The 16,989-nt window shown below is 43.5% G+C and overlaps 1 protein-coding gene across 2 annotated transcripts in view; it reads left to right on the forward strand.

The window, feature by feature from the left end:
- The first annotated feature begins 1,371 nt into the window (after window positions 1–1,371).
- cenpe (centromere protein E) overlaps window positions 1,372–16,989 on the forward strand; it is a 109,662-nt gene continuing 94,044 nt past the window's right edge. For both annotated transcript variants that reach the window (XM_084323715.1, XM_084323716.1), the window contains exons 1-10: window positions 1,372–1,517; window positions 13,825–13,937; window positions 14,132–14,221; window positions 14,479–14,597; window positions 14,685–14,804; window positions 14,924–15,005; window positions 15,126–15,193; window positions 15,279–15,353; window positions 15,467–15,518; window positions 15,652–15,739. In XM_084323715.1, coding sequence (XP_084179841.1) covers window positions 1,462–1,517; window positions 13,825–13,937; window positions 14,132–14,221; window positions 14,479–14,597; window positions 14,685–14,804; window positions 14,924–15,005; window positions 15,126–15,193; window positions 15,279–15,353; window positions 15,467–15,518; window positions 15,652–15,739 — 863 coding nt within the window. In that variant the 5' untranslated portion in view covers window positions 1,372–1,461. The remainder of the gene's footprint in view (window positions 1,518–13,824; window positions 13,938–14,131; window positions 14,222–14,478; window positions 14,598–14,684; window positions 14,805–14,923; window positions 15,006–15,125; window positions 15,194–15,278; window positions 15,354–15,466; window positions 15,519–15,651; window positions 15,740–16,989) is intronic.

Below are 16,989 nucleotides of genomic sequence, written 5' to 3' on the forward strand. Positions count from 1 at the left end.
ACCCCTGCACACTTTGCCAACCTAGGATGGCTTAGAGTAGACGACAGAGTACAGCAACTTGCAATGGGCCTGGTCTACAAGATACACTACACGACCAAGGTACCCATGTACATGTCAAAATACTTCCCAAAGGTCAGTGAATACCACGATCACAACACCAGAGGGAGCTCCACAAATCATGTAATACCCAGATTCGGCTCAAACAAGGGACTAAACACGTTTCGCAATTATGCCACAACAATGTGGAACGCCCTACCCAAAGCTGTAAAGGAATGTGAATCACTACCCACCTTCAAAAACACTCTCAAAGAACACCTACGGGAGACTGCAATTCAAAACTGGCCCCTCCCTACAAATGTCCTAACCCAGTTGTACAATAAAGACCAAGCATGGCTTTGTCAGTATTCCAATGTACAACCCCACCCAACCCCACCCCACCTACCCAACCTCCTCCAATGTACAGTTTCTATGTCAAATGTATGTCAGTATTCCAATGTACAGTGCCCCCCCCCCCCCCTACCCAACCCCCCCCCCCCCCTCCCCCCACCTCCAACGTACAGCCCCACCCCACCTACCCAACCTCCCCCAATGCACAGTTTCTATGTCAAATGTATATACACTCTTTTTCTGGATTTTTTTAGTATCACAAACAGTACTGTATTTGAAAATCTGGTATGTCATAAATGTATAGATGTAGCAGTACTGTCTATCTGTATGTCGTGTGTGTCATATGATGAATTGAAAATGGGGGACCCTGATGGAAACAAGACGAAAGTCTTTCTCAGGTCTGCATCCTCTTAACAATTGTATGTATTGAGCTGTACTGTACTGTACAGTCTGTACCCATTCTGCAATCTGTTAATAAACTTTTCAATCAATCAATCAATCAATCAATCAAACTATGTTTTGTAATAGTAAAAATCACATATTTGTGCAAAACAGCATGGGTTTTGGTCCTAACTGCATGACGAGACTAACATACATTTTTGTATTCATATGCATGAAGTGGGAGACCCAATCTCGTTTTAAATCGCCATATCTCAAGGCTAAGCACACACGAAATCTGGGCTACTGCCAGTGCTTTATGATCTCGGAGATCTATATTATTTGTTTATGTGAATTATAATTAACGTTAGTGTGCCTGGTGTATCTAGCTAATGTTAAACTGTACCCATTCTGCAATCTGTTAATACAGTTTTCAGTCAATCAATCAAAGATGGGTGGGCGACTGGGCGGGCACTGTGGAGCTTCCGTTCTTCCTCAAACGATGACGTCTACCAATCGCAACCAAGCAACGGGGTTTGGCCATTATTTCAAATTGCTTGTTTGAATCGCCGTTAAACCGAAGACCACATCACAAGTCACAATTCAGCCAGCAACGCCACCGGTACTATTTAACGTTATTCAGAAACAGAGCTAGCTTTTAAATGTACAGGTAGGCTGTAAGAAATTAAGCAGAGAATGGCAGAAGAATCTGCTGTGAAAGTATGCGTTCGAATTCGTCCCCTTGTCGAAAGGTAAGCGTTTAGCAGCGTTGTTTTAAACTAACTCGAGTGGGGGCTAACGTTAACTTAGCTGGTCATCGTTAGCTAACTGATGTGTAACGTTACTGTACGTTGTTCTGAGTTATGGAAAGTTCCTGTCAATCCTACTGCACTACTTTCAGAAACAATTCGAAGAGAGATCTCGTCTTGCTTTACTAACGTTACTAGTAAACAGTTGATTGCAAAACGGGCGTGGGTACATGCTACTAGAGCTAATAGGCATTGTTGACATTTACAAAAACGAGCCATTTTCTAAATGTAGTATTCAATATCTAGCCTATATGCCACAGAGCATTCATATCAGTCTATTTGCTCCATCTTTTTCTCGCTCAAATTTAATTATGTTCAACTTTAGTGAATGAATGGTTGAATGAATGAATGAGAACTTTATTTAACAGATTGCTGAATGGGTACAATACATACAGTACGGCTCAATACACACAATTGTTAAGGGGATGCAGACCAGAGAAAGACGTTTGTCTTGTTTACATCAGGGTCCCCCATTTTCAATTCATATCGACATTTATGACACATCATACTTGACATTTATGACATAGGGACATACAGGTATTTAGTACTTATACATTTGTGACATAAACGGTATTAAAATATACAGCACTGTTACCCATAGATTCTGACAGAGTATATACATATGATGGGGAGGGGACTGTACATTAGGAGGGGGTGGGTGGGAGAGAAATATACATACAGTGGGGAGGAGACTGTACATTTGGAGGGGGTGCGTGCCGGGTGGGAGAGAAATATACATACGGCGGGGAGAGAATATATTAATGCGGTGGGGAGGAGACTGTCTATTAGGAGGTTTGATTGATTGAAAACTTTATTAACAGATTGCAGAATGGGTACAATACAGTACAGCTCAATACACACACAATTGTTAAGGGGATGCAGACCAGAGAAAGACTTTCGTCTTGTTTACATCAGGGTCCCCCATTTTCAATTCATCAGGACATATATGACATACAGATAGTCAGTACTGCTACATCTATACATTTATGACATACCAGATTTGCAAATACAGTACTGTTTGTGATACAGAAGGAGTCAAGAAAAGGGAGTATATACATTTGACGTAGAAACTGTACATTGGAGGAGGTTGGGTGGGGGGGGTTGGGTACATTGGGATATTGACAACCATACTGGGTAATTTACATTGGAGGTGGTTGGGGGGGGGCACACTGTATAAACAAGTAAAACTGTACATTGAGGGGGGGGGGGGAGACACTGTACAAACAAACAAAATTGTACATTGGACTATTGACAACCATACTAGGTAAATGACTGTACATTGAAAGGGTTGGGTTAGGATATTTACAGGGGCCAGTGTTGAATTGCAGTCTCCCGTAGGTGTCCCGTGAGAGAGGTTTTGAAAGTGGGTAGTGATCCACATTCCTTTACAGCTTTGGGTAGGGCGTTCCACATTGATGTGGCATAATTGCGAAACGTGGTTAGTCCCTTATTTGAGCCGAATCTGGGTTTAACATGATTTGTGGAGCTCCCTCTGGTGTTGTGATCGTGGTATTCACTGACCTTTGGGAAGTATTTTGACATGTACATGGGTACCTTGGTCGTGTAGTGTATCTTGTAGACCAGGCCCATTGCAAGTTGCTGTACTCTGTCGTCTACTCTAAGCCATCCTAGGTTGTCAAAGTGGGCAGGGGTGAGGTGGGTTCTAGGAGTAAGGTCAAGCAGTAGTCTGACCAGTGTGTTTTGAGATGTTTGTAATTTTGTTTTTAGCGCCTTTGAGGTGCTTTGGTACCATGAGGTGCAAGCATAGTCGTAGTACCCCTGAATGAGTGCTCCTGCCAGAGTCTTCAGGGTATTCTTGTTTACCAGAGAGGAGATCCGGTACAAGAATCGAGTTCGTTGGTTGACTTTTTTTATTACATTGGATGCCATTTTGTCACAGGAGAGATTAGCCTCTAGGATGGAACCCAGGTAGGTAATTTCATCTTTCCTTGTGACAATATTGTCACCCACTGTAACTGAGAAGCCGTCGGTCTTGCTGAGTTTGTTATTTGAACCGAAGAGAATGGACTCTGTTTTGCCCATGTGTAATGATAGTTTGTTATCAGCGAGCCATATGCAGATTCTGCCTAGTTCTGAGCTGAGGGTTTTTTCAACCTGTAACTTGTTCTTGTCAGAGACCAGCAGGGCTGAGTCGTCCGCAAACAGGAACAAGTTGCAGTCACAAGCTGACGACATGTCATTTGCATAAATTAGGAACAGTAGCGGTCCTAGTATGCTTCCTTGTGGAACACCACAGCTCACTGTGAGGGGGGGGGATAGGGTACCGTTTACCTCCACCATCTGTTCCCTCCCCTCAAGGTAGGATTGCATCCAGCTCACTGATAGACTATCAAAACCAATTGCTTTTAGCTTGTCAATCAGAATGGAGTGATTGACCGTGTCAAAGGCCTTTTGTAGGTCCAGCATGACCATGCCGCAGTATTTGCCTGCGTCCACCTCTTGTTTGATGTGGTCATTCAAATAGAGAAGGCATGTGTCAGTGGAGTGGGATGTTCTGAAGCCAGATTGGAATTCGTAGATTAGATTTTTTTCCGCTAGGTACTTTTCGACCTGTTCGTAGACTATTTTTTCCATGACTTTCGAGATGGAGGTGAGAATAGAAACAGGGCGGTAGTTGCCTGGGTCTAATTTGCTGCCCTTTTTGTGCAGAGGGGTCACCCTCGCAATTTTGAAGTCCTTGGGTGGTGGGGGGTTTGGGCATTTACGGTGGCCAGTTTCGAATTGCAGCCTCCCGTAGGTGCTCTTTGAGAGCGGTTTTGAATGATTATGTGGGTAGGGATTCACATTCCTTTACAGCTTTGGGTAGGGCGTTCCACATTGATGTGGCATAATTACAAAACGTGTTTAGTCCCTTGTTTGAGCCGAATCTGGGTTTAACATGATTTGTTGAGCTTCCTCTGGTGTAGTGGTTGTGGTATTCACTGACCTTTGGGAAGTATTTCGACATGTACAGTACATGGGTACCTTAGTCGTATAGTGTATCTTGTAGACCAGGCCCATTGCAAGTTCCTGTACTCTGTCGTCTACTCTAAACTAAGCCATCCTAGGTTGTCAAAGTGGGCAGGGGTGAGGTGGGTTCTGGCCTGGGGGTAAGGTCAAGTAGTAGGGTGACCAGTTTGTTTTGTGATGTTTGTAATCTTGTTACATGAACGTCCACAACTACCGCCCTGTTTCTATTCTTACCTCCATCTCGAAAGTCATGGAGAAAATAGTCTACGAACAGGTCGAAAAGTACCTGGCGGAAACAAATCTAATCTACGAATTCCAATCTGGCTTCAGAACATCCCACTCCACTGACACATGCCTTCTCTATTTGAACGACCACATCAAACAAGAGGTGGACGTGGGCAAATACTGTGGCATGGTCATGCTGGACCTACAAAAGGCATTCAACACTGTCAATCACTCCATTCTGATTGACAAGCTAAAAGCAATTGGTTTTGATAGTTTATCAGTGAGCTGGATGCAATCCTACCTGGAGGGGAGAGAACAGATGGTGGAGGTAAACGGTACTCTATCCCCCCCCCCTCACAGTGAGCTGTGGTGTTCCACAAGGAAGCATACTAGGACCGCTACTGATCCTAATTTATGCAAATGACATGTCTTCAGCTTGTGACTGCAACTTGTTCCTGTTTGCGGAAGACTCAGCCCTGCTGGTCTCTGACAAGAACAAGTTGCAGGTTGAGAAAACCCTCAGCTCGGAACTAGGCAAAATCTGCATATGGCTCGCGGATAACAAACTATCATTACACATGGGCAAAACAGAGTCCATTCTCTTCGGTTCAAATAACAAACTCAGCAAGACCGACGGCTTCTCAGTTACAGTGGGTGACAATATTGTCACAAGGAAAGATGAAATTACCTACCTGGGTTCCATCCTAGAGGCAAATCTCTCCTGTGACAAAATGGCATCCAATGTAATAAAAAAAAGTCAACCAACAAACTAGATTCTTTTTTTTGTGTTTTATTTTTTAAACAAACATATAAACAAACATGACAACACACGATAAGATATACAAGCATTATTAACAGTGCACATCCAATGAAATCACCATATAGTTAAATGTCTTATACAGGATATCATATACCCCCAATACCTGCTATCTAATACCCTACACACATATGCTCTAGCTCGTACCCCCCCCTCCCGGACCCCCCATTGGATAATCCATCCATTATCCCTCGCTCCTAACCAGACACTACCATTATATGCTAGCTTTTATTTTCTCCGCCACTTCTAACCACATTGTCATTTTGGATTCATTGAGACCCAAAATTCTAGCTGTAGATATTTCTTTTTTTGATCCACTTTTTCTCCCATTTTTCTATATTTTCTCCCATCCCAATTTCGTATCATCCAATTCAACCCTCCCCTGTCACGAACGCTGTTCTTGCCTCCCACAAGCCGGCTGCAATGTGGACTAAGTCATACATAGCACAAGTCCCCTCCGGTACTTGAGGTAACAGCAGTCGCATCTTTTCACCTGCGCAGCTCGATCTCTCAGTGGCGAGGAGTAACGCGTGGGAGGCTCACGCTGCCCCCGACACTTCCTGATTCTACTGCGCAGGCGCACCAACCGACCTGTAGGAGTCGCTGTCCACAACGCCCGATCCCCACCCATCAGTTTCCCACCCCCTAATACGGCCAATGTGTATTAGTATGAACGACCAGCTAAACTGAAAGCAATGTGGAGCGCTGAGCTCGAACAGGCGAGCCCAGCGTCTCTGCATTCGTGGCGACGAGCGCCTTGCCCACTACGCCACGTAGCCGCCCACTAGCTGTAGATATTTCTTGATAAATCACATCGAGATATGTAATAATCCAGACCTTTCGGCACATTTTTTCCGGTTGGAACCATCGTGATGCTATATCAAACTAGATTCTTGTACCGGATCTCCTCTCTGGTAAACAAGAATACCCTGAAGACTCTGGCAGGAGCACTCATTCAAGGGTACTACGACTATGCTTGCACCTCATGGTACCAAAGCACCTCAAAGGCGCTAAAAACAAGATTACAAACATCACAAAACAAACTAGTCAGACTACCACTTGACCTTACACCTAGAACCCACCTCACCCCTGCACACTTTGACAACCTAGGATGGCTTAGGGTAGACGACGACAGAGTACATCAACTTGCAATGGGCCTGGTCTACAAGATACACTATATACGACTAAGGTACCCATGTACATGTCAAAATACTTCCCAAAGGTCAGTGAATACCACGACCACAACACCAGAGGGAGCTCCACAAATCATGTTAAACCCAGATTCGGCTCAAACAAGGGACTAAACACGTTTTGAAATTATGCCACATCAATGTGGAACGCGGCCCTACCCAAAGCTGTAAAGTAATGTGAATCCCTACCCACATTAAAAGCACCTACGGGAGACTGCAATTCGAAACTGGCCACCGTAAATGTCCAAACCCCCCACCCCCTCCTAATAGACAGTCTCCTCCCCACCGCATGTATATATTCTCTCCCCGCCGTATATGTATTTTTTTTCTCCCACCCACCTAGAGCTGCCGCGGTATTGATATTTTCCTTACCGCACAAATTTGCGAAATATTTCCTACCGCCGCGGTTATTACCGCACAGTGCGCACAAAAATAAAAATAAAAAATTTGAATGCATTTTTTTTTTAGTAGTCTACTCTTATAGCCTGCCTCTAGTCTAATGGCGCTTTTCCACTGCATAGTATCTACTCGACTCGACCCGCTTTAGGCACCTGGTACTTCGTTTCTTTTCCACTGCAGCCAGGTACTACTCCGTTTGTCTCCGTGTGGGGATGCAGGCGGGGCCGCTCGCTTGTGTACACTGAAAGCTCCGTGGGCATAGCCAATTAGCCATGTCCGAGGGCTTGCAGCAAGCCAGAGTTTAACACAGTTTAAATCAATCAATCAATCAATAACAACATTAACCATACTCTCGTTGCGTCTATTCTGCCAAAGCTAACGTTACCTCTCATTGTGTATTCTACCAAGCAACCCGGGTTTAACGTTACCTCTCATGTATATCGGCTGACGGTAGTATTAGGCTAATAACAACAACAAACTTAACACATCAGCGATCTTGTTGTGACACTAAACTCTCCGCTCGGTGGTAAATTGGGTTGATGTCGGTTTTGTTTCATCAATAAATAAGGCAGAATACACAGTGAATCCATTCTTTTTTGTTTATTGCACTTGGTTCTGTCGCAAACAAATCCTGAATGAAATGCATCCTTAGCGAGGCAGTAAAGATGGCAGCGTTCTGTTTTTGTTCAGAGCCTCCAAACTGTGACGCGTCTCTCTTCTGACCAGTCAGTGGTCTGCAATGTTTCACATGACTTTTCTGGTACCACTTCTACCCAATAGTAGGGTTGGGCACCGAAAACCGGTTCTAATAGGAACCGGTTCCTAACTTCCGGTTCTGGAACCGGAAGTAACATATTTGAATTTCGATTCTAAATTTCGATTTTATTTTTTTTTAACTTTTTTTTCTTTTTTTTTTCTTTTTTTTTTTTCTTTAATACCCTAGTTACAGTACAGCAACCAAATTAAACTGTATCAAGTCAACTGAAAATGTGAATAGTATGATTTTCTTTTTGAAATAAAAAAAAAAAATAAAATCTCCTTCGAAATAAGCTGTGACCTGTTTTGACCTGCACCTCAAAGAATCGGAATCGAGAATCGGTTAGAACAGGAATCGATATGGAGAATCGGAATCGGAACCGGAATCGTTCAAATCCAAACGATGCCCAACCCTACCCAATAGGGTCGCTTGGAACCGAGTAGGGTATATCTGCCAAGCCGCAAGCCAACTTTATTATTATGATAAAAAACAGCGGTGACGCGGTATTCAGCCTAACTCTGCGGTGAGCGTGATGCAACAGCGATACCGCGGTAATGCGGTTATCGCGGCAGCACCCCCTCCAAATGTACAGTCTCCTCACCACCGGATGTATATTTCTCTCCCACCCACCCACCCCTCCTAATGTACAGTCCCCTTCCCATCATATGTATATACTCTGTCAGGATCTATGAGTAACAGTACTGTATATTTGAATACCGTATATGTCACAAATGTATCGGTACTAAATATGTCCCTATGTCATAAATGTCAATATGACTTGAAAATGGGGGACCCTGATGTGTGTATTGAGCCGTACTGTATTGTACCCATTCTGCAATCTGTTAAATAAAGTTTTCATTCATTCACTCAACCGGTTCGACAAGTTCAAAGTGGAATGCCACCCAGGAACACGACAATTTTTTGGGAAATTAGCTTATTTGCCATCTACCCTGGAGTTATTTAGACTAGCAGTATAGGGTTGGATGAGTGAATCCACAGTCCCTTGCTCCTCCATAGGAACATCCCATAATTAACTCTGAAGAACTGGTCCTCCGCGAAACACTTGTTGTACAATAGCCCCTTTCGTGACTGTGATGCACGCCAACAAGGTTTGGCCGAGTGAATCCACAGTCCCTTGCTCCTCAATAGGAAACCAACCTAGATTTACCCTGAAGAACTGGTCCGACGCGAACCGTTCGTTGTACAAGTATCGCAGAGAAATGTCAAAGGTACTCACGGTTGCATGAGGGTCTTGGACAGACAATCGAAATGGTTTGAAAGCTTGGCGTTGCTAATAAACATTTTAAATAATTTTTATAAACTGGTCAACTGGTGATCACAGCGCAGGCGCATCAGGCACCCAATGCTGAAAATAAAGCTGTGTTGACCAGTTTATAAAAATTATTTAAAATGTTTATGAGCAACGCCAAGCTTTAATTCAAACCATTGCGTTTCTCTGTCCAAGACCTTCGTGCAACTGTGAGTACCTTTGACATTTCTCTGCGATACTTGTACAACGAGCGTTTCGCGGAGGACCAGTTCTTCAAAGTTAATTATGGGATTTTCCTATGGAGGAGCAAGGGACTGTGGATTCACTCGTCCAAACCCTGTTGGCGTGCATCACAGTCACGAAAGGGGCTATTGTACAAGGAGCGTTTCGCTAGACAAGCAGATACATATACCCTTTTCTTCTCTGTTCATGCATTAGGCTTTGCGCTTTGGGAACAGCTCCATCGTTAGCATAGCTTAGCATCATTCACTGGAAGTAGGTGTGCCAGTGTAGCCTAGTTTCCAACAGTCACGAAATACAACTCAAACTTTCCTGTAAACATGTTGTGACAGTGACCTGTGTATTTACCACATGGAGAATTTTTTTTGTTGACATTTTCGTTTTCTAAGCAGATATTATACTCTGAAATCTTTTTTGCCGAGCCACTGCTGCCTGGGCAGTGGGCACAGTGATTTCATCACCTAAAAAGCCCTGTTGTTTTTTGTACCACATATAAAAATGTATCATTAGATATGGTCTGGCGAGGGGGCATTCCAGAATAGACTGAGTTTGACTGGGATGACATTTGGACTAATGTTACATTAGCTTCCCGCAACCCTGATCACCAGTGAATACATTTGAATTATAATCATAGGACGTATCTCACATCTCTCGGTGCACTTTGTTTGTGCGCGCTGAAGGCCACCGGCACATTATATGCACATGTTTTGGGATTGTCCACCAGTAGCTTGTTTTTGGAAATCCATAACAACTAAACTTTAAAACAACTTTCAAACATAACCTGACAATTCCACTGACAGCAGCAACACTACTCCTACCGGCCTCCATACGACAAAAAAAGAAGCATTCTGCTTTCTAGCTTTAGGAGAGAGTGTTGTGTGTTCAGAAATACAGGTTGAACTGTTCTGGGGCACAGGAAGAGCATAATGTGAATTGAAATGGGTGGCATTTTCCTTTTAACTATGGCTAATGTCGGATAACATTACTGCCTCATAACTGTCGTGTAGGACAGTGGTTCCCAAAGTAGGGGTCGCGACCCAAAGGTGGGCCGCGAGCAGCCACGGGTGGGCCGCGAGATGATTTAAAAAAATACATTTTTTTTTTTTTTTTTTTTTTTTTTGTCAGGCCACTGAACTTAGAAGCAGGCCAGGACAGTGTTTCTAGTTGTATTCTAAAATTCTATTCTATTGTATTCTAAAATGTGACTATATGGTTTTATATTAACTTAATAAATAAACAAAAACGAAAAATCTACTTATTTCAACGAACATTTCAAACTAAATAACAGATTATGCACATAAAACGCTGAAAACAACCGAAGCAACAATAGTATTTTAATGAGGCTATTATCATTATTATTTTGCAACAAGTTAGCCCTCTCATAAATAGCACATATAAATGAATAACTAACTTGAACTAACTTAATAGGATTGAAGTGATATTTGGCTTAAAAAATCGGTCTCCTGGCAAAAAAAAAAAAAAAAAAAAGCCAGACGATGTGCATTGGGCCGCGGCTCTCTGACGCCTTATTTTCTGGGCCCCGGCCTGAAAAGTTTGGGAACCCCTGGTGTAGGAGACGCCCACATGACTCACTAGTAGTGGCTATACCTCAATTGGCAGACTGAGCTATACATAAATAATTCTGAGTTCAGGAGGTTTGCGCCCAAATAAGATCATCTTTGTCTATATTACACAATCCGATTTTTTCCTTAGCAGTGTTAAATTAATGCAAAACTGTGATCTCTTCATGATCTTCATGTGAACAGTCGAGGCAAAAAGACAAACAAATCTGATTTGAGCATTTAGGCTTGTAATGTGAACATAGCCCATGACCATGACAGTGCAAGCGTTATGAGTAGGAAGAGCATTTGGAACAGCCCTCCCTCTTTCAATCAACAGAATCAACATTAACTGTGCAGTACAGTGTTAGCAAAGACCTTGCATGTTATTATATAACAATGCATTGAATGGCTGGAAAACAACATAAAGCATGAATGTGTGTTTATAATAAATCCACATGTTCTCTATATAAATATTAATTTAGAACTAAGGGATGCTCCGTTCGGCCACCATCATTATCTGTAGATATTCAGTATAAACATAAGATTGGGAATTCCGATGATGCTTTCTAGTTGGCGAGTGCAAAAACTGATCGATGGCGCAAAACACATCAGCCAATTCTCAGCAGAGTTTGCTGTTATTGTCGCATGTTAACTAACCTAAAACATGTTGGTGGTGTGGAACTGTACAAGTGAGATAGATGTAGGCTAACCAATACCTATAATACTGCTATAACAAAATAAATAAAATATTTTTTAAGCAGCAGTCACAGTGTATCTGCCGATATGTCTCATAGACGATCAGCCATTGGTGTCGGGGCATCCTTATTTAGAACGTTTCAGGGCTGAAAAATAACAAAGCAGGAAGGAATTGTAACTTTTACGTCATTGAATCAATGAATACCTCTGTCATAGCCATGGTAAATATCATCACAAAAGTAACTTAAAGATCCCATTAAATAAAAAATTCCCCTTTTGACTGCACCTAGTTCTTATCTATTTATCACTGTGTCAAAAATAGACAAAGGATTTCCTTTAAATTTTTTGTCTAAAGAAATCCATGGTTTTATTTTCCTCAAAGGTACAAGAAATGTCCAATATACTTTAGGATATCAATCAAACATCAAATGACCCCCCTGCTCTTCCCCCAAGGTCTGTTGCATTCGTAATGGGTCAAATTGCGGAAGCTTGCTATGCTGTAAATTACATTTACGTGGATCTTTAAATGCTTTATATTAAAGGGGTTATGCACTGCTATTCCTAGCACTATTTGGGCAACTTTACACACTTCCTGTGAGTCTATGTAACACATCTGTAATTTTTATTCCAAAAATAATCATTGTTTTATATTTCTAATCTTGTACTCAAAACCAGCATTTTTCAGCCTCATGAAAGCAGGCTATTATTGGCTTGGCTCCAACCATACTAGCAGAATGCTTTGAGTGACAGCCACCCACCAAATAGCTCCGCCCATCTCCCCGTCAGAGATTAGGTTTCAGGTTACATACAAATATGGTATGTCATAAATATAGAGATGTAGCAGTACTGTCTATCTATATATATGTTACCACTATTTGTAAAAGCCACAACCACGTTACCATATTTGTAATAATGTAAATCATTGTGTCGTTGTACATATTGTGTATACACCGTTAGAAGCTAACATAGCTTAGCTTGGTAGCTATTGTGCTAACAACATATCCCGACGTCCGGCTCGCTGGCCGGCATGCACGCCCGACACAAAATGGTTCTCTCCTCTCTGTACACCCCCGTCCCCACGGGTACCCTGCCGGGGAGCCCATGGACGCGACAACGGCGGCAGCCGTAGGGTGCTCGAGCCCGCCGTAACGCTAGTGGTACACAATAGCTATGAGCTAACTAACGCTACGGCCGCCGCTGTTGTCACGTCCACAAGCTCCCCGGCAGGACACCCGCGAGAACGGGGGCACACAAGGAGGAGAGAACCACCCCAAATCGAGCACTCATGCCGGCCGACAAGCCGGACACCGCGGTTGTTGTTAGCACAATAGTAGCCCACTGTGATGCACCGAGTGGGCCACCATTGATCAACATGCAGCGATGTGTAGCTTGCATGATGCGTGTGCAGTGCTTTGCCACACAGGTCTGAGAAGAGGACCTGCACATGATAGCAACCGGGAGCGTCGCGGAGCATTCAGCCTGCTGGCTACATAGATCCACTTCAACCAGCCGAGCGTCGGGAGCTCCAGCAGCTTGTCGATGTGCTAATAGCCTGGAGCCAGCTACCGTTAGCTTGCAGAGGCTATTAGCACACCGACAAGCTGTGTAGCCAGCAGGCTGAATGCTCCGCGACGCTGGTTGAAGTGGATCTAGGTAGCCAGCAGGCTGAATGCTCAACGACGCTCCCGGTTGCTAACGCCGGCCCCGGCTGGTGCTAAGTAGCTAGCGATCGCTCCCGAGTCCCGAGAGCTAACGCCGGTCTGTCTGTCGAAGACCGAGGGAACCGCATCAGGCTTCAGCTGATTAGTGATCTTCTGGACAAGCCTTCCACCCTGCAGGTAGCAAGAATGGAGGCGGGCATTACTAAAACCACAGAGCCAATCACATCACTGTGCGCTATAAACAGCGCCCTGTGACGTGCACCAGGTCGTCAAATCAACATGACCTGATTTACTAGAGGCAAAGAGGGGATGGGCTGTAGCTGAGGAATTCGCCAATATAGTATTTAGGCCCAAAAACACATTGATACGAACTCCTATTACTATAATACAATGCTAGAGACTGAAAAATGACATTTATAATGCATAGCACCTTTAATGTTATTGTTGTATCTCTGTTTTACAGGGAGGAAACGTCTACAACGGATAGTTCCCAGCCCACACAACTGTACTGGAAAGCTGAAGAAAAATCTATCCATCAGATTGATGATGGCAATACCACCAAGAGTTTTTGTTTTGGTATGTTTTGGTGCATGTTTCAATGGCGTTTGAAAAGCTTAACAGACTACTGATTGTAACTGACTTGCAGCGGTCCTCATGTCATTTGTGAAAATAATGTCTAGTCCACTCCACACAGACTTCAGTTTTCAGATAAATTGGAACAGTAGTCTTTGAGCATCACCATTTATTGATTTTATTAAAAATGTTTACAGATCGAGTATTCAATGCTAAAGAAACAACTAACCAGTTGTACCTGGACATTGCCAAGCCTCTGGTTGTCTCCACTGTCGAGGGATACAATGGTAAGTATTGGATATAGTGATGCCTGTCTAGTACAATCCTTAACCCCCCCGTGGGCCTCTTGCCTAGAGGTAGCTGTTTGACTGCATTACAGATTCTACCTTTAGAGGTATCCAGTTTTCTCCTACTGAGCTCTAATGGCACCAATTTCATCAATAGGGGTCAGAAAGTCCATTGGATACCTTTTTTTTATAAAAATAAAAAAAACAGTATACCCCCCAGTTCATCACATCTGATTTGTTTCATATGGTGTCCCCAGGAACAATATTTGCTTACGGCCAGACGGCATCTGGAAAGACTTTCACCATGATGGGGAGTGACCTCGTTCCAGGAGTGATACCGCTGGCCATGACGGAGGTCTTTGAGGCCATCAAAACTGTGAGCATTTCATCACATCTTTGAAATCTGCTGAAGTTTGCCGTATTGCTTTTAAAATGTTAACCGTAACTTAATGGCTTTTTGTAGTATCCACAGAAGGAATTTCTCCTCAGGGTGTCTTACATGGAAATCTACAATGAAACTGTGACTGACTTGCTTGTGGACAGCTGGACGAGGAAGCCTCTGGAGGTCCGCGAGACCATCAATGTAAGTGGCCTTTGATGTCTGTGTGTTACTATCAAAGAAAGTGGGCCGGATTTGTGTGTGATGTATGTGTTACTTTTACACGGATGATTAAGTTGTTAATTGAAATTGCCTCCTTGCAGAAAAATGTCTATGTGGCTGACCTTGAGGAGAAATTGGTTACATCTCCTGCACAAGCCCTTGCCTGGATTCGGAAGGGAGAAAGTAAGTTCCCTTATTATCATTAGTCAGTCACGTGTTTGTCACAGTCACGCGTTTGCAATTTTGGTTTGTCAACCTTGTGTCCTCTTCTCATATTTGCTGCTCAACCTGTACACATCCTAGAGAACCGGCATTACGGAAAGACGAAAATGAACCAACGGAGCAGCCGATCGCACACTATTTTCCGCATGGTATGTTAAATGTTGTGTAATAGCACATGATGGGATTGTTTTTAGACACGTCTGTGCTGTGGTTTATAATCACTGTTCCCTTCAGATCTTGGAGAGTCGTGAAAAGAGTGACCCAGCATCAGGGGAAAATGCAGATGGAGCCATTATCGTGTCCCACTTGGTAAGCTTGGTCCTAGCTGGCTTGTTGTTTCTTTTTAAAAACTTGCATTGCGCATTAACATTCCTTGTTATTGCTCATAACAAATTCCTTATCCGCATGTCACTCCCGCATAGAATTTGGTAGATCTGGCTGGATCCGAGAGAGCAAGTCAAACAGGAGCTGAAGGTGAGCCACAGGGTAGAGGTGTAGTCTGTTTAGTCTTTTGTTGGCATTATTATTCGAAGTAACAGTAGATGTGTTGTGTGTCTTCGGTTTCACTGTGACTTGAATCGTCTACCTGTTTTTACCCATTTCCTAGGTGCGCGTTTTAAGGAAGGATGCAATATCAACCGGAGTCTTTTTGTACTCGGCCAAGTGATAAAGAAACTGTCGGAGGAGAGCCAGAGGTGAGTCGAGTCCTGATGTTGGTTGAAGATCGCACGTCACTGGTTGTCAATGAAGCAGCTCAGACTCCAAATTTAAGTGACACCACAGATTATAGTCTACGCTCTGTTTCAACCTTCTTCAAAAGGACTTTTACATATTGATTGTACTGTTCAAGAACATGGTATTTATAAATTATTGAACTAGGTGGTATTCCCAACCTCTTAACTTGCACCGGCCCAAAATCGGGCCCACATGCCCAATGCCCATGCACACAAGTCACGGCACTTTGCGACCAAATCCGTGACTCGCTCTCGAGTTACATGATGATATGTCAGGTGAGCGTCTTTTTATGTGCGTGCGTCAGGTGACCACCCCGGACTCCCGGCGCTCCATAACTGCCATCATCCGCTGATGGTGAAAATGATTGGTCAGTGTTGTAGCCAATGAGTGTAGCTTTCCAATGATAACCCACTTGGGGGGGGGGGGGGGGGGGGGGGTGCGAATGAGAGATCTATGTGAAAGTTGACGAGCAAAACCCAGAAGTGAATCACATTTCGAATGAATGGCCGTGGATGAGGAAATTGAATTCTGGAGAGCATTTTTTTTGTTCCACGGTTTACCCGGATCTCTCTCAAAGACTAATTTCTTTTATTTTTTTAAATTTCTTAGCATTTTTACAGCTTTATTGGTCACGCAGGACCGACAGAGGAGAGGGTGGGCGAACGGGAGGAGAGGTGGGGAGGACATGCGACAAATAACGACGGGAGCTGGGATCGAACCCGGGTCAGCCGCGTAGGTTCGCGAGGCACTATGGTATGCGCCACGAGGGTGTCCCCCAAAGACTCATTTCTGAACGGATATTTATTAAATTTGGACCTATACTACATAAGACTTCAAGCTATCGGGATCTGCTGTGTTTTCCAGCTTATGCCTATTTTTCTGGGATATTGCAACCACTACAGAAAAAGAGTACTCAAGTTCAACTCAAGTTCAGACCTGTTACTCTTTCATTAGCACTAAAAGTGATTTTCCTTTTTTACATTAGTAACTTCAGAATATTATCTTTCAAAAGAGACCAGGCTCATGCATCCCCCCACCCACCCAACCACCTCCAATGTACAGTCTCCCCCCCCACCTACCCAACCTCCTCCAATGTACAGTTTCTACGTCAAATGTATATACTCTCTTTTCTGGACTCTTTTCGTATCACAAACGGTACTGTATTTGCAAATCTGGTATGTCATAAATGTATAGATGTAGCAGTACTGTC

Source organism: Notolepis coatsorum, assembly GCF_963971535.1.
Source record: "Notolepis coatsorum genome assembly, chromosome: 10".
In the NCBI taxonomy this organism is placed as follows: domain Eukaryota; kingdom Metazoa; phylum Chordata; class Actinopteri; order Aulopiformes; family Paralepididae; genus Notolepis; species Notolepis coatsorum.